This window comes from Scyliorhinus canicula, chromosome 8, assembly GCF_902713615.1.
Source record: "Scyliorhinus canicula chromosome 8, sScyCan1.1, whole genome shotgun sequence".
Taxonomy (NCBI): domain Eukaryota; kingdom Metazoa; phylum Chordata; class Chondrichthyes; order Carcharhiniformes; family Scyliorhinidae; genus Scyliorhinus; species Scyliorhinus canicula.
The window spans coordinates 9,186,985-9,210,764 of record NC_052153.1 but is presented as its reverse complement, the minus strand read 5'-3'; the positions used below and the strand labels follow the sequence as shown (position 1 = coordinate 9,210,764).

At 48.7% G+C, this 23,780-nt stretch overlaps 1 protein-coding gene across 4 annotated transcripts in view; it reads left to right on the top strand.

Moving 5' to 3' along the window:
• Window positions 1-23,568, top strand: part of lpar1 (lysophosphatidic acid receptor 1) — a 137,066-nt gene extending 113,498 nt beyond the window's left edge. For all 4 annotated transcript variants that reach the window (XM_038804141.1, XM_038804139.1, XM_038804142.1 and 1 more), the window contains exon 4: window positions 19,972-23,568. In XM_038804141.1, coding sequence (XP_038660069.1) covers window positions 19,972-20,270 — 299 coding nt within the window. In that variant the 3' untranslated portion in view covers window positions 20,271-23,568. The remainder of the gene's footprint in view (window positions 1-19,971) is intronic.
• Window positions 23,569-23,780: the final 212 nt, after the last annotated feature.

Genomic DNA, 23,780 nt, shown 5'->3' with positions numbered 1-23,780 from the left:
TCGGCCCATCGAGTCTGCACCGGCTCTTGGAAAGAGCACCCTACCCAAGGTCAACACCTCCACCCTATCCCCATAACCCAGTAACCCCACCCAACACTAAGGGCAATTTTGGACACTGAGGGAAATTTAGCATGGCCAATCCACCTAACCTGCACATCTTTGGAGTAAGAATTAGTCTCACTAATTTGATTGAAATTTTTGAGGTGATAAAAATGATTGACGAGGGAAGGGCTGTGGATATTGTCCACATGGACTCCAGCAAAGCATTTGACAAGGTCCCCCATGGCAGGCTGTGACTGGATCACATGGGGTCAGGGGTGAACTAGCTGGATGGATCCAGAACTGGCTTGGCCACAGAAGACAGAGAGTAGCAGTGGAAGGGTGTTTTTCCCGAATAGAGGTCTGTAACCAGTGGTGTTCCACAGGGATCAGTTCTGGGACCTCTGCTCTTTGTAATATATATAAATGACATTGAAAAAACGTAGCGGGTCTGACTAGCAAGTTTGTGGATGACACCAAGATTGCAGGAGATGCGGATAGTGATGAAGATTGTCAGAGAATACAGCAGGATATAGATAGGCTGCAAAATTGGGCAGAGAAATGGCTGATGGAACCCAACCCGGACAAATGCGAGGTGACGCATCTTGGTAGATCCAATTCAGGTGGGAGCTATAAAATAAATGGCAGAACCATCAGGAGCATAGACACACAGAGAGATCTGGGCGTACAGGTCCACAGATCCTTAAAAGTGGCAGCACAAGTGGAAAATGTGGTAAAGAAAGCATCTGGCAAGTTTGCCTTCATAGGACAGGGCATCAAGTGTAAAAGCTCGAAAATTATGTTACAGTTATATAGAACGTTGGTTAGGTCACATCTGGAACACTGTGTCCAATCCTGGTCCCCGCAGTACCAGAAGGATGTGGCGGCCCTGGAAAGAATAGATAAAAGGTCTACCAGGAGGATGTGCAGACTCCGCATAGGCAGTGACCCAAGCCGGAATCGAACCTGAGACCCTGGAGCTGTGAAGCAATTGTGCTATCCACAATGCTACCGTGCTGCTGTTTGTGGGAGCTTGTTATGTGAAAATTGGTTGCAACAATAACTATGCTTTAAAAGTGCTTCATTGGCTAGAGAGGTTGTGAAACGTGTATATTTCTTTGATGCAGATTGGGCACAGTAACTTTCAGGATCCGTTTCACCACATTTTGCACTTGTTGAGGCTGCTGGCCCTCCGAGGTGCTGCCTGCTCTCTTGGCAGGCCTCATCATGGCTGCCATCTATCTGCCTTTACCCATCATGCTTTGCAGCCAGTTCCCACCTCCTGGCCACATTCAGTAGATTTGTCTGTTTGTTGTATGTTTTTCTCAATACCTTGGAGCAATGCAGAGATGACACTAGTTTTGAAGTATGCAACACTGAGTTTTAAAATATCTCTGCAATCACAAAATATCTGCACTTGCGCTTACAGCTTGTCTGCTCGTAGCTTCTGTGGGGTCTGCCTATTTTGCTCTGAGCCCACATCTCGGCTTAACCAATCAAGCACAGTGATCGATCAGATACCAGACTTTCAAAGTTGAAGATAGAATAAATGAATGCTACAGGCCCTCTTGAGATGCAAACTTGTATTTCTTATTTATACAATCTTTGCATTTTATAGTGAAGCCATTATTGATTTATTTTTAACGTAATGTTGAATTTGAACTTTTTGACCTATAGGATCGGCGGAGTGGGATGGGGTTAGGGGTGTTTGGTAGTGTGAGTGAAACCTGGGCCAGGCTATTATAGTAATAACAATAATCTTTATTAGTGTCACAAGTAGGCTTACATTAACATTGTAATGACGTTACTGTGAAAATCCCCTAGTCGCCACATTCCGGCGCCTGTTCGGGTACACTGAGGGAGAATTCAGAATGTCCAATTCACCTAACAGCACGTCTTTGGGGACTTGTGGGAGGAAACCGGAGCACCCGGACAAAACCCATACTGGTATGGGGAGAACGTGCAGACTCCGCACAGTAACCCAAGCCGGGAATCGAACCTGGGACTCTAGCGCTGTGACGCAACAGTGCTACCCACTGTGCTACCGTGCCGCCCGCTGTGTATTTGAATTGTCACTGATACGTTCACTACTGGGATGTCAGTCTCACTGGGCTTGGCTTTCGATTAGACAGAGAACCCTGGAACAGGTTGAATAGAAACCTTCTCTAGGACCAGGGACAAACCCTTCATGTCAGCACCTGGAGAGAGGTCAGGAATCACTTCTTCATGCGAAGGATGAAAAAAGCAGTCGGTGCCGGTTCAATCTGAGATTGATAGATTTTTGCTCACCATGGATATGAAGGGATATGGAACCAAAATGGGTCTGATCCTGCTGCGGGTCACCAGGGATTAAAGACCTGTGTGGTTGGGGGTTAAGAGGCTTGAACGACCAGGGTCGGGGGTTCTGAGGTGGGGAGGAAAGAAACGGAAGCTTTCGGAGTGGGAGAGGAGGAGGGGGTAGTTAGAGGAAGTTGGATCCTCGGGAGTCCAATGCAACTGTCTTGCCACCCCCCCCCCCATCCCCCAATAATCAGTCAACCCATGACCCTCTTGTTCTCCCACTGCTGTCTCCGACGTCCCCACAGCACTTCTCCCACCCCATTCTCCAGACCTCCAATCCCTCCCCATCATCCTGGACACCGACCTAACCCTCGCCCATTTAAGACACAGATGAGAAAAGTTTTTTTTTGTCTCTGAGGGTTTGAGTGCTTGAGTTCCTGAAGAGGCGGTGGAACCAGAGCCTTTGAATGTAAGTCTGAGGTAGATGGATTCTTGATAAGCAAAGGAGTGAAAGGTTATCGGAGATTGGTGAGAAGGTGGAGTTGAGGCCACATTCAGATCAGCCATGATCTCATTGAATGGCGGGAACAGGCTCAATGGGCCAAGTGGCCTATACCTGCTCCTAATTCGTTTGTATGTACGTGCACATGTTCGTGTGTACCTCACGCTAAGGCCTTCACTGACGTATTTTTCTCCATGTGGTAGTCAAGTCCGTCAGTCTGGCCCCAAAAAAGGAGCTGTGTTAGGTGCACACTGCGGAGTACTGCTCCATGGCCTGCAGGAGAATCCCGATTCGCCGGCTCCCCGTGGCATTCTGTTTTCCCCAGCTCCTAGAAGGTTGAGCCAGTAAAATTCCAGATCACGCTTTTTGAAGTTGTTGTGGAGGCAACCAGTTTGTTTAAGGATGGGTCTATTAAACAACAGCTATGTCACTGAGCTTGGGCTAACTGTGATTGTATGGGCTAAAAGCTATCGAGGTTGATTATTATCTCTGCATCTGAAAGGGTGCGCCAATGGGGGACATGAGGGAGTGTGTTACTTGCTTGTGGTTGCGTGAAACAGGGGAGATTGATTAGTATATGTTAATGAGCCGACCCATGAACACGTTATTGTGAAGTGACACAGAGAGCCGTCTCCTGATTTGCCTGCAGGTCCCCAGCAAATTCTATCCAGCATCCCCCGTCTCTTCATTCTTGTTTTCTGATTCCTAATCCCCTGCCTGCTGATCGCTGAGATGCTTTCACAGCTCTGAAAGCAGGGCCGGCCCAAGGCACCGGCAACTCGGGCAGTCGCCCGGGGCGCCATGTGCTAGGGGGCGCCAGACTCGGGTCCCGCGCATGCGCAGTTGGGCCGGTTCCAAATGCGCATGCGCGGTGGCCGCCCTCCCCGAGGGCGGCCCCCGCCCCCCCCCCTCGGCCCCGCGCCTCGGGCCCGCCCACCCCGCCTCGGGCCCGCCCACCCCGCCTCGGGCCCGCCCACCCCGCCTCGGGCCCGCCCACCCCGCCTCCGCCTCCGCCTCGGCCCCCCCCCCGCCTCGGGCTCGGGCCCCCCTCGCCTCGGGCTCGGGCCCCCCCTCGGCGCCGCCCCCCTCGGCCCCTACCCCCCGCCCCCCCTACCCCCCCCGGCCCCGCCCCCCCTACCCCCCCCACCCCACCCCGGCCCCCCCCCCAATCCCCCGGCCCCGCCCCCCCTACCCCCCGGCCCCCCCCCCCCGGAAGGGCGCCGAAGTTCAGCTTGCCCGGGGGCGCCAGCAACCCTAGGGCCGGCGCTGTCTGAAAGCTTCCCAAAATGTTGTGCCCCCCCCCCCCCCCACTATTCTAACACTACTACTTCATTGGCCAGCTCTTTAAATTTGGCTTCCATTTTTTTCTATCGTCTCCCACATCGAGCGCCCATAGGCTGGTCCAAATCTATATCTGGAATCCTGAATAACTCAAAATGAATACTGCTGAAAAGAGAGACGTGCTGCTGAAGCTTTCCATCGTGCAGTCATCAGGACCAATACAAGAATGCCAAATTTCAAACGTAACACAAATTCGGATTGTTTGAAATTTGGCATTCTGGTATTTGTCCTCGTGAGTGCAAGAGGCGAAACTTCAAAAAGGTGTCTCTCTCTCTTCATCGATATTCAAATTCTGTACTGCCAAGGGACTCAAAATTAGCTTAATGTCGGAACATGGGACGAGGAGCAGGCCATTCAGCATCTTGAGCCTATCCCACCATTCAGGAAGACATTGGTTGATCTGTATCCAGCTAATTTAGCGCCATATTGCTTAATAGCTTGTTGAGCAAAGATCTACCAATCTCAACTTTATCATTATTGATTGAGCTGTAGTGCCGACTGCATTTTGTGGGAGATTGCCCCACCACTTATGTGGAAAACGTGTTTTCTCAGGATGTGGCTGTGTCTTGGACCTTCCCCGCAGTGGAAAGAATTTTGATCTCCCTATTGGTTCCTTTCAAAATCCTATAAAAACTTCCAACAACATAGGAAAATCTGATGCGTTCTCTCGCTGACCGGCAGGACCTTTTGGCCTTCATTATGATAACGAGTAAGTGTCTTTGAGCTTTAATTAATTTTTGTCAAAATTAATTTGCTCGTTATTGTGTTGCCGTGGAGATTGCAGTCAATAAACATATCCCACCAGGGCAACTTAATTACAAGATAATTCATTTGGACAATATCCCTCTAATTTCAACTGGACATAAACCTTCACTAAACATTTAAGATTTAACAATTAACAAAGGTAATCAGTCAAGCTCATTATGTGGCACACTTGCTATAAATGACACACATTCATCCACATTCTCTGCAAACAAAAGGAACCCGTTCAAGCCTTGCACCTTTTTTGATTTTCCTGGGAGCTTGGGGAGCCTATAGCCCCCTGTTGCTTTCTCCATGGCAACACCTTGGCCAATCGGAGTTGACTTGCCAACCAATCGTCACCTTTCTCGCCTGCAATATAAATTGAGATAGTTTGAAATTTGTCATTCTTGCATTTGTCCTGAATTATAAGACAAAAAGCTTCAGTAGAAAGTCTGTCTTTTCAGTGGTAAATATTAACCTTCTCCTTCGCAATGGCATGAGAAGGGTTTCATTGAAGCAAAGAAATGTGTACGTGTCCAGGACCAGAATGAAGTTATTGAGAGATGGCACTGAGACCCTGGCAAGCTGCCCTCCATCGACGCAACCCACCCACCACACATGTGGGGATGAAATATTGGTTTCTTCCCCCTCCACCCTGCGCAGCCCGAGATTGGGAATGGAGATGATGGGGGTGGCCGTTGGCCTGAACCTGGGCCCTGGGAAGTCTGCTTATCCCCAGGAAGCAGACAGGAAATTCGGCCCATTCAGTGATAGGTAGAAAGCTGCAGTAGTCAGAAGTCTGAAAGAGAAGACGGAAGGCGGGATTCGCAGTTGCCCGACGCCCATTTCGTGATTGACGATTGTCACCCTGGAACTGACGAGGTGTCCAGGTGGCACCACCTGGCTGTTGGGGGCATTGCCAGGGTGGCACTGCCAAGGTGCCAAACTGGTATTTTGACCGGAAATAAGAATTGTCAGGAAAAATAGGTAGTTTTAAGGGACCTATATTTGTTTTGTTAAATATTAGAAATAAGATAGTTTAAGTGGGTTTAGTTTAAATTTTGGCTGGGCTGTGCGAGGAAGGGTAAGCATATAGTTAGATCCATGCTAGACAAAGGTGTTTGTGTGCGTGCGTGGTTTGGCCAGCTCAAATTGTGCTTAGAGAGGGTTACAGCGTGAAAAGTAAACTCAGAAGTTAAAAGTCGTCCCTTAGCAACCAGGGGCTCCTTTAGGTAGGGATGCTTTTTGAGTTTAGTTTTAGCTGGATTTATAGCAGTTGGGGCTTGGAAGCAAGAGAATGAACAGCTCCAAACTCCACTGGAATCAGAAAAGCCTTACAATGGAGTACAGTGCATGAACACAGCTCCAGAGCAACTAGAGAGCAGTTAGTTCTAGAAACCAGGGAGTGAGAAAGAAGCTCCCAAGAATATTGAAGTAAAAAGGATCAAAGAGGATCTGTCTTTGGAGCAGGATACTGTTTGTGGAAGTTAAAGTCAGACCTGGGAAGAGAAGAGCTGAGTGGTTGGCTACAGACAAGCCACGTATCTGAAGCAGTCGTAAGATTTGGTGCCCTTATTTCCAGTTTTTGAAGCAATTGTTGGGGACTGAATACTTCAACTTGTGTAGAATTTTGGATGCATAAAGGAAGCCTGAAAGGAGAGCTGGAAATCCTGGTGCTGGATTCCTTGTTGAAAGTGGAGCAGAAGATTTGTTTGAAAGGCTTGCTGGAAAACCTGGAGTGGATTCTTAATGTAAACAGCTGATGACGAGCATTGTTTGAAAGAAGGTTCTGGAGTGAGACGTTTTGAGCATGGAGTTTGGAAACTCTCACATGACAATGATCTGGGGTAATTTGAGGAGAAATCCACGGATGATTGGTTAAGTGACATCGGCCATTTGGTTTCAGAGTGGTGTGTTATCTTTGAAAACTTTATACATTTGTAAAGCTAAGGGGGGAGTAAAGGAGAATTGTATCATAATCAGCATTTTCATATTTAATAAATGTTCTTTTCTTGTTAAAGCTATTTAGCGGTTCTGTGATACAGTTTCTCCACAGTTTCGAAAAACAAAATTAAAGTTACAATCTTTTTAGCCAGGGTTCAATTCTGGAATCTTCCTGCCCAGTCAGTTATAGCATCAACTGAGGCCGTAACAACATATAAATAATAATGATAATAATCTTTTATTAGTGTCACAAGCAGGCTTACATTAACACTGCAATGAAGTTACTGTGAAAAGCCCCTAGTCCCCACATTCCGGCGCCTATTCGGGTACACTGAGGGAGAATTCAGAATGTCCAATTCACCTAACAAGCATGTCTTTCGGGACTTGTAGGAGGAAACTGGAGCACCCGGAGGAAACCCACGCAGACACGGGGAGAACGTGCAGAGTACGCATAGACAGTGACGCAAGCGGGAATCGAACCCGGATTCCTGGCGCTGTGAAGCAACAGTGCTAACCACGTTTTACTTGAGGGTTGCACCTGTAGATGGAGAGGATGTATTCCAGGCTCCCTTCAGTTTTAACCCACTCCACCACTCTCCCCACTAACCCATACCCTTCATTGTAAAATCCAGAGTGGGTTGTGACAAAAGAAAAGATGCCTTGTTTCAGAGTCTTCCTTCTCACTACCCAGAAACTGAGTTGAAAATACAGAAGAATAATTTTGAATCATGCTGAGAATGTTTTCATTTTGCACGAATCAGGACAAATGCAACAACGCCAAATTTCAAACGACCACTACAATTTATACTGCGCCAATAGCTACACTAACAACGAACCGGACCACAACATGGCTAGAAGTGACTTATGTACAAACACTGGGACCAGCTCTCTGTAAAACAAAAGGGATGTGTCCAAGCCTTGTGCCTCTTTTTGAATTGCCCGGGAGCTTGGAAACCTATAGTTACCCCTTGCTTTCTCCATGGCAGCGCTTCAATCAATTAGAGTCAACTTGCCAGCCAATCAGCATCCTTTTTCCACTGCAGTATGAATTGTTGTGATGGTTTGAAATTTGCCGTTTTTGGTATTTGTCTCGTCCTTTTCAACACCAGTGGCCTGTTACAAGGCCGATAAATGGCTTTGAGTTGCAACAGCACCAGAATAATGCTGTATCTTTCTCCTGTGGGAATACCGAGGGTTTCAGTTTATCCGACACGTTTGTTTCTCTTGGACCCTCTGCTCATTTTGTAGAAAGCAAAATACCCTGGGGCATACAGAAATGTGCAGCTGGATTCTTGACGTCTCCTCATTCATGTCGTTGATTGTGAGAGAATACATTGGTGCTTTTGTACCTTTTCAATCCAAGGTGGAGTAATATTTCAAAGCCGCATATTTCAGTCCAATTCTGAGACTCTGAAGCCATTTTTAACCTACTTTTGTAGCTAGTGTAGATGCGGTGTTGAGGGATAATACTGCACAACCACCTCACTGTCAAACAGGTTCCAGGCCCTGAAACCGCTCTCATCAAATTGAGAGATGACAAATCTGAACTATCTTGTTTCTTGGCCTTGGTTTGTGACCTTTGACACCATTGACCTTGTCCTCCTCCTCCTCCAACACTGTCGTCCAGTTGGATGGGGCTTCAGTCACCTGGTTCCATTCCTATCCGCTCGTACCCAGTCACTTGAAGTTGTTTTTCTTCCTGCACCGCTACCTCTGATGTCCCTCAGGGATAAATCCTCGACCCCCTCCTATTTCTCATCCACCCGTTGCCCTCGGATTGCACCCTCTGAAACCACAGTGTTGGTTTTCACCTGTACGCTGACCATCTCCAGCTCTAACCTCAACACCATTTCGCCACAACGCCGCTGCTCTCTCTAAATTATCAGACTGTTTCTCCGACATCCAGGGCCGGGTGAATCGAAATTTCCTGCCGCTAAAAGTCAGGAAGAGGGAAGCGATCGCCTGTCCCTGCTCCAAACTCTGTTCCCTGCCACCGACTCCGTCCCTCTCCTTGGCTGAGGCTCAGCAAGACTCTTTGCAGCCTTGAGGGGCGGGGGGGGGGGGGGGTCACGTTTTGCCTCGAGGTGAGTTCAGATCACGGGGGGGGGGGGGCAATTTGCAGCTCGCGTTCAGCGTCGGAGTGAACGGGGACGCGGGTGGAAAATCCGGAGGGAATCGGGAAACGCGATTCTCGCCGGAGAGGTCGTGTTTTGTGATTATCCCCGTCCCTCGTTGGCGACGTCACGAGTTTCAGATAGATAGAGAAATACAGCACAGAACAGGCCCTTCGGCCCACGATGTTGCGCCGAACTTTTGTTCTAGGTTAATCATAGAATTTTGGACAATTTTTCATGGCCAATTCACCCAACCTGCACATCTTTGGACCGACAAAGGGTGAGAACCTTGTTTTAATGGATTTTGAGAAATGTAAGTATGATTATCCTTAATCATATGGGCAGCAGCAGGGTAGCATGGTGGTTAGCATAAATGCTTCACAGCTCCAGGGTCCCAGATTCGATTCCCGGCTGGGTCACTGTCTGTGTGGAATCTGCACGTCCTCCCCCTGTGTGCGTGGGTTTCATCCGGGTGCTCCGGTTTCCTCCCACAGTCCAAAGATGTGCGGGTTAGGTGGATTGGCCATGCTAAATTGCCTGTACTGTCCTAATAAAAGTAAGGTTAAGGGGGGGGGTTGTTGGGTTACGGGTATAGGGTGGATACGTGGGTTTGAGTAGGGTGATCATGGCTCGGCCCCAGATTGAGGGCCGAAGGGCCTGTTCTGTGCTGTACTGTTCTATGTTCTATGTTCTAATTATCCAGCCCCCTCTGCCGCATGGTCCCCCATCAGTGAATATTCGTACCTCACCGACGTGACGTGATAATGGCCATATATCTAGCTTCCCCTTTGAAAAAGAGCAGGTAGTTCATTTCAGGCAAACCACTAGTTGCCTGACCAGGTTTCTTTATTACTAAAGACCGCACGGGAAGGAATAGTACAGCAGGATAGTGGAGAAGGAAGACATTCAGCCTCTGTAAATGGGATGGGTAGAAGAAAGAGTCACCTAATTTCCCAACATTATAACCAATAATATACCGTCAAACGTGTAGAGTTTTCACTTTGGGTCCAATCAGTGATCTGATCAAAGTTGCACCAGATTTGAGAAGTGTTCCTGTTTTCACAGGTTTCTGCTCCTCATATTCGCCCAACGCTAAACACAACGCTCGCCGTGAACCAGTGCAAGAAATTTCCGCTTTTTGAAAAATAAAAAAAAATGCTTAAATTGATATTATTTGACATATTCAAGAGTGATAACCTGGGTGGACTTTGATGAATACAGCTGAAAATGGATTTTTCACAAAAATGAGAACGTTCTTCATCAGAACATTATTAACAAATCTAAAACCAAAATCTATCCAGAACTGTTTGGGCGCGGTCGAACGGCCATGCTGTGCCCGAAAAGCAGCTCGCCGCAGCGCAGCGTGGCCGGTAGAAGCCGGGAGACCTCGCTCCCGGGATCTACCCGGCTAGTAACGCCTCGTGCGAGACGTTGCGATGTAAATCCCGCCCATTGTTGGCGGGATCACTTTTTGGCAAATCGGCACATTAAAGCGAGACAGCCAGTCTCACTTTAATGTGCTGGTTCCTGTGATACCCGAGACGTGGGATCCATCTCCCTCACCTCGGAGACCTCGGGTGAGCGGTTGTTCAGCACAGGTCTCCGTAAATGGGGACCAGATGGAATGGCACTTGTGGGCGTCGCCCAGGGGATCGGAGGCCACCAGGTGCATGCCCTGATCTCCAGGCAGGGTGGTGCCTGATCTCTCGCTACACGGAGCAGTCCCAACGAACAGAGGTCCTCAGTGCACAATACAGGGCTCTGTGTCGCCTCAGCTGCATGTTCCCCAATTAGGCCCCATACCTAACGTGGGTGGTGTTTTGTAGCCATGTGAGCGCCGGGAAACATGTGACTAAACGTGTTCGCTACGGGACTTTGTTGCCCTTTAGTTGAATCACGCCCATTGAGTTAATCAATTTCTGTAGCTTTTTAAAACTTGTATTTAAAAGTTTTTTGGTGGTCTTTGTACCCATAAGGCTGGGCTGACGGGCTTAATCTGCTGAGCCTGCGCAAAGGCCCACAGAAGGCCGCAATTAGCAGAAACTTGCTTTCCCTCAGTGATTCGATCGGAGGGCGTGGGTCAAGGCTAGTTTCTAGCACAATATTGTTTTGACTCGCGCCGAGGTCACTGAAATTCTGTGGAAAGTAATTTGCGTTTGAAATTTTGCAACTTTTTTTGCGCGTGTTTTGAGTAATTTCAGGAGAATTGTGTTGGGAAAATGTATCTGCCGCCGTTGAGGGGAAACTCCAAGTGAATGGTTTGCCCAGCACCAAAAAGGCAGCCCAGGAATCTCAGGCGTAGCGCTCCGCACACTGAGACTCGCAGCGGGGGGGGGCCTGATGTTGGGCTTGGGGAGTTGGTGAAGACTGACTGAAGATCAGGCTGCTGCTACTGTCATGTAGCCCACGGGCAGGAGGCCAGTGGGGTTGGGAATTTGTGAGAGGGGGGGGGGGGGTGGTAATCACATTGGGGAGGGAGCAGCAGTCGTAAGGTGGAGGAGGGGGAAGTAACAACAACACTCGGGTTTTCTAGTGGCACTCCATGCCTTTGGATGTGGAGATCAGGAGGATGTCCTCCTGTTTACCACATAACAGGCCAAGGCATTGTTAAAATTTGACTTAATTGGTTGCAGCCTGAAGTGTGATGATATGATTTGCATACCTGTCTGCCATTGGGGCAGAACACCGGCTTACCATTGGCCCTGGTCGGTCATGTGCCTCTCGACCGATTGGCCGAGAGGCTGAGTTAACCACGCCTCCATTACCGAGGTATAAATAGACAAACGCCCGGCGATTGTCCATTCCATTGTAGACGATCGCAGAGCTGTGTTCTAGTTTATTAAAGCCTGACTTTTGTAAAGCACTCGCCTCTCGTACAATTGATGGCACATCATGAAGATTGCGCGTAAACCTCACGATTGTCCGTGGTACAGTCTCTGGTTGCCTTGCTGGGCGGTGCGGGGAGGGATGGGCCTCTAACAGGGGCCCTACACCGGGTCCAGCTCCTACTTCAGGTGATGGCACTCCACCCTGACTACTTGCTCTTCGTATGATAGTGGGCGCACCTGCTGCTCGCAATGATCTTGGTCGCCGTGTTGGACATGTCGGGGAGAAGGTGGCGTAGTGTAGTCTCACTGGACTAGTAATCCAGAGGCCCAGGCTAATGCTCTGTGGACATGGGTTCGAATCCCAGGCACGGCAGCTGGTGGATTTTGAAATCAATGAATTAACCCTGGGATATAAGACAGCGTCGGTTGTGGTGACCGCGTCAACTGTAGACGATTATTGCACAAAACCTTTAGGTTGGGTAATGTTTTCAGTGGCTAGTTTGTTTTCCCCGAAACTTCAATCACGTTTTCCCCTCCATTTCACAAGAATTTAATACATAGAACTGAAAATATGGCATATTGTTTCAGTTTGCAAGATTTCCTGTAACACATAATTAATTCAGAATGGAAACAACCCAGAGGCCATGGATCGGATTAAAATGTTTTATTTTTCTTGTGGATTTTCTCTTCGCACAGTCGATCCTTCTTGAAAAGCCATATTTGGTAGGTTGTGAAATGGATTAACTGTCGTGCTCCATATGTCATCAGTAGAACCCAGGATCCAGGCTGACACTTCAGTGCAAGAGTGTGAGCTACTGTATCAGATTCCATCCTTTAGATGAGAAATTAGAACCCAAAATCCTGTCCACCTGTCCCGGTGCTGTTAAAGATGTCATGTTGCTATTTGGAAAGGAACAAGCAGTACAGAGATCCTGGCTGACATTCATACCACCCAAACATTGACAGCTAAACAGATTAACTTGCCATTTATTCCATGTGTTGTATGAAGGATGTTGCCATGTGTAAATTTGCCCCCTTGTGATTTCCGACACAATAATAGTAACTACATTTGAAAGTAATTCAATGTCGGTGAAGCTCTTCGAAAGTACATAAAAGTTGCTATATAAATGCACCCTGCTCCCTCCTGCCCTGCTCCCTCCTGCCCTGCTCCCTCCTTGCCCTGCTCCCTCCTCCCCGCCTACGCCCCGTTTTCCCCTACCAAGTGCCCTGCTTGCTCCCTCTTTTCCCAGCTTACTCCCTCACTTCCCGGCCTCCTTCTTCCCCCTCCCTCCTCCGCTCTTCTCCTTCCCCTCTCTCTCCCTACACATTCTTGGATTTGCCTGGTGCTGGTTCTGTAATACCCACACTGGCTCGTCTACCATTTCGCTCTGCGGCCTTGATGGGAATTGAAGAGTACAGGGTGTGCCAGGCCCAGGAGCTTCACGATTGCACTGGTGTACGCTTCGGCGGCTGCTCACCTCCTTCCGGCGTGTGCCATAAGGACGGCCAATTGGATCATTCATCCCACGTTAATGTAATAGTCGTGCTGTCTGACACTATTGCATATTTCATATCGTGCGCCGCACGGTAGCACAGTGGTTAGCACTATGGCTTCACAGTGCCAAGGTACCAGGTTCGATTCCCGGCTTGGGTCAATGTCTGTGCGGAGTCTGCACGTTCTCCCCGTGTCTGCGTGGATTTCCTCTGGGTGCTCCGGTTTCCTCCCACAAGTCCCGAAAGACGTGCTTGTTAGGTGAATTGGACATTCTGAATCCTCCCTCTGTGTACCCGAACAGGCGCCGGAATGTGGCGACTAGGGGCTTTTCACAGTAACGTCATTGCAGTGTTAATGTGTGCCTACTTGTGACAATAAAGATTATTAAATTTTTTTAAAAACCTCAGGTTGATACAGAGATGACGCTAGTTTCTGTGTATGAGACAGGTCTTAATCATAGTGTTTTACATGTCTACTCCGCGCTTCCGACTCTGCTTTTCAGCTTTCTACAGTTTGCTGACTTTTCCCTGAGTCCACACCCAGGCATCACCAGTCAAACACAGTGAGCATCGATAATGGATTGACTCATATAACCAAACAATTGAACACTACAGCCACGTTGAGGTCGGGTGCATTCTCATTGAGGAAGCGAGATGGTGCTTATGAGGACACTGTCATTGCTAACAGTGCTATTGTAAGACGGGTGTGTCTGCACCACGTAGCTTAATGAGGCTGCGCCCGTGTGAACTTCTCTCATCTCTTGACACGGACCCAGTCTGATGGCCAGAATTTCCTAGGTGGTCAGTTGGGGGGGGGCTACAAATCTCATCTTGGTATTGAATTTCCCCACTGTGGTAAACCACTGTTGCACCTCTATTAAAGGATGTATGGTAGGGCCTGTACTACAGGTACGTTGGTAGTCCCTGAGTATAAATATGTGTGTCCCCCATGCTGCAGCCATTTCGCCAGCTACTGTGGGAGGACACACATCTTAGAGCAATAAAGCCTCAGTTGTATCCAACTCAAGTCTTTGTGCAATTGATCGTGCATCAATTCATTGCTCTAAGATTTTCAAAAGATGGACTTCCGTATCAAGCCGGATCGCCTGCAGCTGGATCCGCAATCAAGCGACGCCAAAAAGGACTTTCAACACTGGCTAGCTTGTTTCGAGACGGACATCAACTCGGCGCCAGCCCTGTCTCAGAGGCTCAGAAGATACAGATCCTGTACTCAAGGTTGAGCTCCAGCGTCTTTCCGCTAATCCAGGACGTGCTGAACTACGCCGAAGCCATGACGCTTCTCAAAGAGAATTACGCTCAGAAGACGAACACGCTCTTCACCAGACACATACTCGCCACTCGCTCTCAACTCCCTGGTGAGTCCATAGAAGACTCCTGGCGGGCCCTAATCCCACTAGTCCGGGACTGTGACTGTCAGGCCGTTACGGCCACTGAACAGTCAAACCTCCTCACGCGGGGCGTGTTTGTTACGGGGATTAGATCGGACCTCGTACGTCAACGACTGTTAGAAGGGGCCACGCTCGACCCAGCAGAGACAAAGAAACTAGCGCTCTCTATGACAGTCGCCTTGCGCAACGTTCAGGCCTACACCACAGCTGCGCGACCCACCCCTCCTACGTATCATGGACCCCCCAGACGTACGCCCCAGCGGGGGCCTTACCCAGCCAATACGCCTGCGCCATGCGCCAGCCAGCGAACCCCGGGGGTCCCCGATGTTACTTTTGCGGCCAGCAGATAGACCCCCGCCAATGCTGCCCTGCCCGCACTGCCCTTTGTAAGGCTTGCGGGAAGAACAGGCACTTCGCCACGGTGTGCCAGGCCCGCGCTGTCTCCGCTTATCACCCCCACGCCCCTCGTTTACGGACAATGGGCGTCGCCATCTTCACCTCCCCGGACCATGCGCGGCCAGTGGGCACCGCCATCTTCCCCTCCGAGCAACACGTGTGGCCCATGGGTGCCGCCATCTTGTTCAACCCCCGCCACGTGCAGCCCCAGGGCGCCGCCATTTTGTCCTCAAGATCTTCAGACGCCACCATCTTGTCTCCCCCACGGCACATGGGCACCGCCAGCATTCCAGGACCTTTGACCCCCGGGCTCTCCATCATCCGACACCAGCGATGACCGACCATCGACCAGTCTCGTCCGCGCAACCTGGCCACCGCATCGACCAGCGTTAAAATCAACAGACATAAGACCTCTTGCCTGCTGGACTCCGGGAACACCGGAAGCTTCATCCACCCGGATACGGTAAGGCGCTGCTCCCTTGTGGTACACTCCGCCAATCAACGAATCTCCCTGGCCTCCGGATCCCATTCCGTGGTGATCCGGGGTACTGTACGGTCACACTCTCTGTCCAGGGCGTAGAATTCAGTGGCTTCCGCCTCTACATCCTCCCTAACCTCTGCGCTGCCCTACTACTTGGCCTGGACTTCCAGTGCAACCTCCAGAGCCTAACACTGAAATTCAGCGGGCCCCTACCACCCCTCACTGTGTGCGGCCTCGCGACCCTAAAGGTCGATCCGCCTTCCCTCTTTGCAAATCTGACCTCGGATTGCAAACCCGTCGCCACCAGGAGCAGACGGTACAGCACCCAGGACAGGACCTTCATCAGGTCCGAGGTCCAGCGGCGGGAAGGCATCATCGAGGCCAGCAACAGCCCCTGGAGAGCCCAAGTGGTAGTAGTTAAAAGTGGGGAGAAACGCAGGATGGTCGTGGACTGCAGCCAGACCATCAACCGGTACACGCAGCTCAACGCGTACCCCCTCCCACGCATATCTGATATGGTCAATCAGATTGCACACTACCGGGTTTTCTCAACGGTAGACCTCAAATCCGCCTACCACCAGCTCCCCATTCGTAAATCGGACCGTCCATACACGGCCTTCGAGGCAGACGGTCGCCTCTATCACTTCCTCAGGGTTCCCTTCAGCGTCACCAACAAGGTCTCGGTCTTCCAAAGGGAGATGGACCGAATGGTCGACCGGTACGGTTTGTGGGCCACCTTTCCATACCAAGACAACGTCACCATCTGCAGCCATGATCAGCAGGACCACGACGCCAACCTTGCCAAATTTCTCCTCACCGCCACCCTCCTAAATCTCACCTACAACAAGGAGAAGTGCGTGTTCAGCACCAACCGCTTAGCCATCCTCGGCTATGTGGTCCAAAACGGAGTTCTGGGGCCCGATCCCGACCGCATGCGCCCCCCCTCATGGAGATCCCTCTCCCCCCCACTGCCCCAATGCCCTCAAACGCTGCCTGGGGTTCTTTTCGTACTATGCTCATTGGGTCCCAAACTATGCGGGCAAGGCCCGCCCACTCATACAGTCAACCCATTTTCCCTTGACGGCCGAGGCACAACGGGCCTTCGCCCGTATCAGAGCCGATATTGCCAAGGCCGGGATGCACGCAGTAGACGAGGCGCTGCCCTTTCAAGTAGAGCGCGACACATCAGACGTCGCCCTAGCCGCCACGCTCAATCAGGCAGGCACACCAGTGGCATTCTTTTCCCGCACCCTTCATGCCTCAGAAATTCGGCATTCATCCGTCGAAAAAGAGGCCCCCCCCTCCCCCGGCGCTCCCAGCAGCAACCCCCCCCAGGACCATCCGTCCTCGCCCTGCCCATGCCCGAGGATGAAGAGGATTTCAGCATGCTCCCAGGGTCACTGGACATCAGACCAGCATCGCCGCCACCACTACGTCGCTCCCAGCGGCACATCAAGGCCCCGGACCGGTTAAACCTCTAAACGGGTCCACCGGACTTCAAAAGACACTTCTTTTTTCTCTCTATCGAATATTGTAAATGTAAAAACCATTTGTTGTATATAGTTCTCCACCACCCCGCCGGAGTCCATTGTAACAGGGGGTGAATATGGTGAACCACTGTTGCACCTCTATTAGAGGATGTATGGTAGGACCCGTACTACAGGTTTGTTGGTAGTCCCTGAGTATAAATATGTGTGTCCTCCATGCTGCAGCCATTTCACCAGCTGCTGTGGGAGGCTGCACATCTTAGAGCAATAAAGCCTCAGTTGTATCCAACTCAAGTCTTTGTGCAATTGATGGTGTATCACCCGCCCAGGCTACACTCTGTGCTGCTTACTGGGTGATGTACAGGATTGTGTAAGGAGGGCCGTGCTGGGCTGTTGTGTGAGTCCCCAGATGGGATTTGGATGACACAAGATGTTAATGGGTGATGGACTTTGCCAAGTTGGCTGGGCTGAGGTCCCTTATGCCTCATTGTAATGCATGTCATGCATGGACCATTGCCAATAGATCCATCTGATTTAGCACAGATATATAACAAAGCAATTCATCGTTTATATTCACTACATTGTTAAAAATAATGAATATTCAGTGAAATGTTTCAATGCATTAGCGCTTGTTGATTAAACTGTTGCATGTATGATTTCTTCACTTGTCTGGTTTGCTTTGTGCTGGATTCGAATCCTTCTTAACTCCACAAATCTGACTTGTTTCTCTTTGACCGTGGGTGAATCAACATGGTTGTGGACTGGGTTCTGGAAGACAGGATTAGAACGGGCAGCTTGATTTTTCAGCCAGCACAGGTGTGATGGGCCGAGTGGCCTCTTTCTGTGCCGGGACTTTTCCGTGGTTCTAAGTGTGAGCCCCGTGGGGAGCACGTGCAGAGATTCCAATTCGAGCCGACCAATCTTCGATATTAAAGAGCTAATGTTGTTAAAGGGTGCAGTCAAAGTGAATTAAGTGATGACCAAAGTGGCGTTGATGTAGAAAAGTAGCCATGATCTTATTGAAGGGTGGGGTAGGTTCAAGGGGCCGAGTGGCCCACTCCTGCTTCCATTTGTTTTAACTCAAATGTCATTAGTCTGTCGCAAGGTAAATGGTTAAAAATGCCGAGGTGTGTGAGTAAAGTTGTACAACTCCAAGTAGGAACACTGTGCTAAAGAGAGAAGTAGTTAAGAAAGCTGAAGATGGAAATTCCAGGCTTTAGGTGATTGAGATAATAATCTTTATTAGTGTCACAAGTCAGCTTACATTAACACTGCAATGAAGTTACTGTGAAAAGCCCCTAGTCGCCACACTCCACGCCTTGTTCGGGTACACAGAGGGAGAATTCAGAATGTCCTATTCATCTAACAGCACGTCTTTCGGGTCTTGTGGGAGGAAACCGGAGAACCCGGAGGAAACCCACGCAGACATGGGGCGAACAGGGCAGTGGTTAACACTGTTGCTTCACAGCACCAGGGTCCCAGGTTTGATTCCCGGCTTGGGTCACTGTCTGTGCGGAGTCTGCACATTCTCCCCGTATCTGCGTGGGTTTCCTCCGGGCGCTCCGGTTTCCTCCCACAAGTCCCGAAAGACGTGCTTGTTAGGTGAATTGGACATTCTGAATTGTCCCTCAGTGTACCCGAACAGGCGCCGGAGTGTGGCGACTAGGGGCTTTTCACAGTACCTTTATTGCAGTGTTAATGTAAACCTGCTTGTGACAATGAGGATTATTATTATTATTGCGTGCAGACTCTGCACAGACAGTGACCCAAGCCACGAATCAAACCTGGGTCCCTGGCGTTGTGAAGCAACAGTGCTAACCACTCTGCTACCACGCCCGTCTATGAGGTGGCATAGTGGTGATGGCACCACCTAATAACCCAGCAGCCCAGGCTGATCCTCGGGGGGGAGGGGTGGGGGGTGGAGGGTAGGGGGGGGGGGGGGGCATGGGTTTGAATCCCACCACGGCAGCTGGCGGAGTTGAAATGTAACTAATTAAGAAATTAGTTTAATGAATAAACCTCAGAGTTGAAGGCTAGTACCAGTGATTGCCCTTTCTTTTGGTACTAATCTCAGTAATGGTGACCTTGAAACTATCATCGATTGCTGGGAAAATCTGTCTGGTTCACTAGGGAAGGAAATCTGCCGTCCTTACCTGGTCTGCCCTACGTGTGACTCCAGACTCTCAGCATTGGGGGTTGACAGCAATGAAAAACTAACGATCACCACACTTCAGGCGAGGGGCCAGGTTGAGAAGGCAAGGCCTTTGTGAATAACCTCAGCCAGTACGGGAATTGAACCCGTGCTGCTGGCCTCCCTCTGCATTGCGAACCAGCTGTCCAGCCAACTAGAGCTAAATCAGGCCCCCCCCCCCCCCAATTGATAACATCTAATCTGGGGGGTTTAAAATTTTGCTTCCAGACCATACCAACACGAGGGGACATTGCTTTAAATTGAGGGGTGGTAGATATAGGACAGATGTCAGAGGCAGTTTCTTTACTCAGAGAGTAGTAGGGGTGTGGAACGCCCTGCCTGCAACAGTAGTAGACTCGCCAACTTTAAGGGCATTTAAGTGGTCACTGGATAGACATATGGATGAAAATGGAATAGTGTAGGTCAGATAGGCTTCAGATGGTTTCACAGGTCGGCACAACATCGAGGGCCGAAGGGCCCGTACTGCGCTGTAATGTTCTATATTGCGATATGACTGTTCTACGCTGGACTCCCTTGCCAAAATTGACTTCTGTGTGCGAGTATGTGATTAAAATATGCTGATGGGATTAAATGAAATAAGACGGGAGGAGGTTTGTGTCGAGCGTAAACGCTGGCATGGACTAGTTGGGCCGAATGGCCTATTCCTGTGCTGTGAATTCTAAGTGTGTAATTATTTATTTTTTCTGTTCTCTCCGTTTAGGGGCGTTTATTGTCTGCTGGACACCGGGCCTGGTGTTGCTGTTGCTGGACGTGTTCTGCCCCAAATGTAAAGTCCTCACTTACGAGAAGTTCTTCCTCCTCTTGGCCGAGTTCAACTCCGCCATGAACCCCATCATTTACTCCTACCGCGACAAGGAGATGAGCGCGACCTTCAAGCAGATCCTGTGCTGTCAGCGCAACGAGGGCAGCAGCAACGTGGCCGAGGGCTCCGACCGTTCGGCCTCCTCCCTCAACCACACCATCCTGAGTGGAATCCACAACGACCATTCAATGGTGTAAACCGAAGCAGGCAGACCAGGTTCGCGGCTGCTTGCTGCAAGGTGACCAGGATCGAGGAGACACCCAGATCTGAACCAGCTGTGGACGAGCGAATCAAACACTGAAGACTAAATACTAAATAAGCACGAGGGGCCTATTCACAAACTAATATGAACACCGTTGACAAGTATTTCTGCTCGAGTAGGACCTACTGTGAGACATTGTAACACCAGTTGAAGTCTTACGTACTTATGTTGTATTATCTGCTAAACTGTAGAAACTATAGCTTATTAAAAATATAATAAACTTATTTTATTCAACCCCCACCCCCACTCCTCCATCAGCATGCTTGAGATGGACTTTGCCGAGAAGCAGTTTCAACCCTTTCGTTGCTTCACGTTAGCACACACTGAGAAAAAAAAAATAGGCATCAGACGAGCTTGTAACGTGTCTCGGAAGAGACGGAGGGTTGCCAGTTTTGTCCTCTTGGGGGATGCAAACTGTGTAAGTCATTAGCAATATTTGAGAAGTGCGTGCTTTCTTTAATCCCCTTTTTTATTTAAAAATAACACAGTTGCTCCCAAGCTGACCCAGTACATTTTGCTTCCAACATTCGAGCCTCTATAACCATATTTTACACAGGACGTTTATCGTAGAAAATGGTACAAGTGACCGTTCCGTGTCAGCAGATGGGGATTGTGTTTTGTAAAGTGTTCTGAGTTTCGATAGCGGTTAACGACCTGCTGAATAAATAGTTCATCACTTTGAGCATGTGCTTTTTTTTTCATTGCTGCTCGATTCTATTGATTAGTGCGTTGCAGTTAAAACGTGCGGTTATAAGTGGGGGGGAAAAATGGGTTTTAAATATATAAAATAGCCAGCAAAAGAAAAAAAAGTGAACTATTTATTTAATATGGTCTTGCGATGTGTTTTAATTGTTGCTCTTTAGTTTGATTTCTGATGGCTCGGGGTTGATGGCTCCGGGTGACCAGGTTTCGGGTTTTTTTTTAACGAAATCTGGGTTGGCGACATGCTAAACTGATGCGTCCTAAGATCTTTGAACAGATTAATTCTTGTCATGCAAGTCAACAGTCAAGGTAATGCCAATCTGCACTGGGCATTGTTAGTGCCAAAGTACGGGTTACCAAATATTTGATGGTGTTACGTTTGAGGAAGCGACTTCTGCGTTCTACTTCCTAATACCATGCGTATAAGTTCCATGGCATATAGATTTCTCCTCTGTGAATTAATAATAATAATCGCTTATTGTCACAAGTAGGCTTCAATGAAGTTACTGTGAAAAGCCCCTAGTCGCCACATTCCGGCGCCTGTTCAGAGAGGCTAGTACGGGAATTGAACCCGCGCTGCTGGCTGTGTTCTGCATGACAAGCCAGCTCTCTAGCCCACTGTGCTAAACCAGCCCTTAGAAGGTGCCCCTTTTGGAATTACAAGCAGTAGCAAATTGCTCACGACTAAAAGGATTTCCCTCAAAATGATGATGGATGAAGCATGATTAAGGCATAGCGTGGAAAGACAATAGTTCTTTGTCAAGCATTCCTCGGAGCGGAACTCCGAACCACCCCCGCTGTTTGGGGTAGACGTGGATACCAGTTCTGATTGGTTGAGCATGTTTCTTTGCACTCAAATGAATGGAACGATGGGTCGAAATGGGAAACCATCTCGGCTGCTGTACTGCAATTCTTATACAATTTAGTAGAGTTGGGAGGGTTGGAAAAGTTGCCGTAAATAGTTAGTTTGATAATCTATCGATGGTGAACGCAATTTTGCCTGGGTGATTTTATTTTTTTTAGCTGATCCCAAAAGTGCCTTAATTTGGGTGTCTACATTCCTGCAGTGCCCATGCATTACTGGACCATTATTGCAATTTGCAATGTGCATTGCCAGCTGTCAGCTCTGCAATCACATTAAATGATGCGCCAGGACTGGCTGCGTTGGCCTCTATTTCTTTTCCAAGTCTTTGCCATTTAGTAAAATTGTTTTGTACATTTCATGGAGTAGGTACAACTTATATGAGTATTTTTGTTCTTATTTTTAACGAGGCAAGGTGTTTTTTTTCTCTCTCTCTCAAAAAGACGTAATTTACAGCTCCCCAGATTGATGCTCGGAGCAGTTTCTCTAAATTATGCCAGGTTTTGTATTCAGTTTAATTTCCGGGAATACTGCTTTTTCACAAGCTATGTAATCATTCTGCAACTTAGTGCACAAGACGTTCGAGGTAGTACTGTGCACCAGTAGGGTAAAATGATAGTCCTGATAGCACTTGCTACAGAAACTATTCACCACTAGACGATATAACAATTTTAATGTAATCAGGTCATAACGCATTGCCTTTGTAGCAGTATCTAGAACCAGTATGTGTTTCCCCTTAACTAAGCTTTTGAATTTGTATTAGCAAATGTTACTGGGCATTTCAGTATCGATATGTACTGTGTTTCACACTTTCCCTTTCACTCAGAACAGAACTGATTTTTCATTCTTGCATTCGAATTAGCCGGATCTTTTTGGGTTGTGCCCAGCTTAATTGTGGTCCACCTACGGGACATCCAGTAAATGCAAGAGGGGGGGGGGGGAAACTGGTCCCGGCTCGGAACGGCGGTGGATTGAGAGCGAGCTTGACGTGTAAAACCCACGCGGTTTGGGGTAGTCCTCAGACTGTGGAAACCCATTTATTTTCAGGAGGTGCTAATGCGAACTGGGACTGATGTGGGGTTGGGACAGAAGAAAGATGAAGCGTTCCTATTTATATTTGGGGAATAGTTGAACGAGAAATGGAACTTTGGATTACCCAGGACTTGGAAATCCCTCCTATTCCCGTTCCACAGGCACTATCCCGCTTCCCCCATTCCCGTGTGTAAACAGGGAGCCCTATCCATAAATGGCCGCAATGGAGTGGGGACAGAGCTGAGGATTTTCACCAATCAACATGCTGATTTGTTTTTCTTTGTAGTTCTGTGATGTAACACCTGAGACTGTATTTGCAAAGTGTCTTTTGCGACCAACGCTAGATCATAATTCGAAAGATTCTGTGAAGTAAGGTATTAACAATTTAAGACTTGCTTAACATTTCACGCAATGAATCCCATTGAAAGCTGAAAAGACTTATTTGAGGACCACTTTTGCAGATATATTCTCTATGTAAGTATTATGGCGGGAGTATCATTATCTTAACGTTCAAAACATAATTCATTAGCTCCGCATAAATTGATAACTTTTTTTCCCCTCCCCAATCCCCTTTGATGTTTCCTTCTGTGATTTTTAAAACGAAAAATAAAAAAAACTCCATGGTTTTGGATGGAAATGTGTTTACAAATTCTTTGTACTTATCTCCATATACTTCAGCTTGGTCTATGTTGGCCCAACGACGCACCATTTATTGGACAGGCTGTGGGAAGGATAGAACTGTGGGATTTTGGAACAATTTGATCAATTCTGGGGGAAAAATGAGGGGCAAAATTTACTTTTGCCAGCGTGATGGCAGGTTTGCCATCAAATGTTAAGTGTTCCACTTAA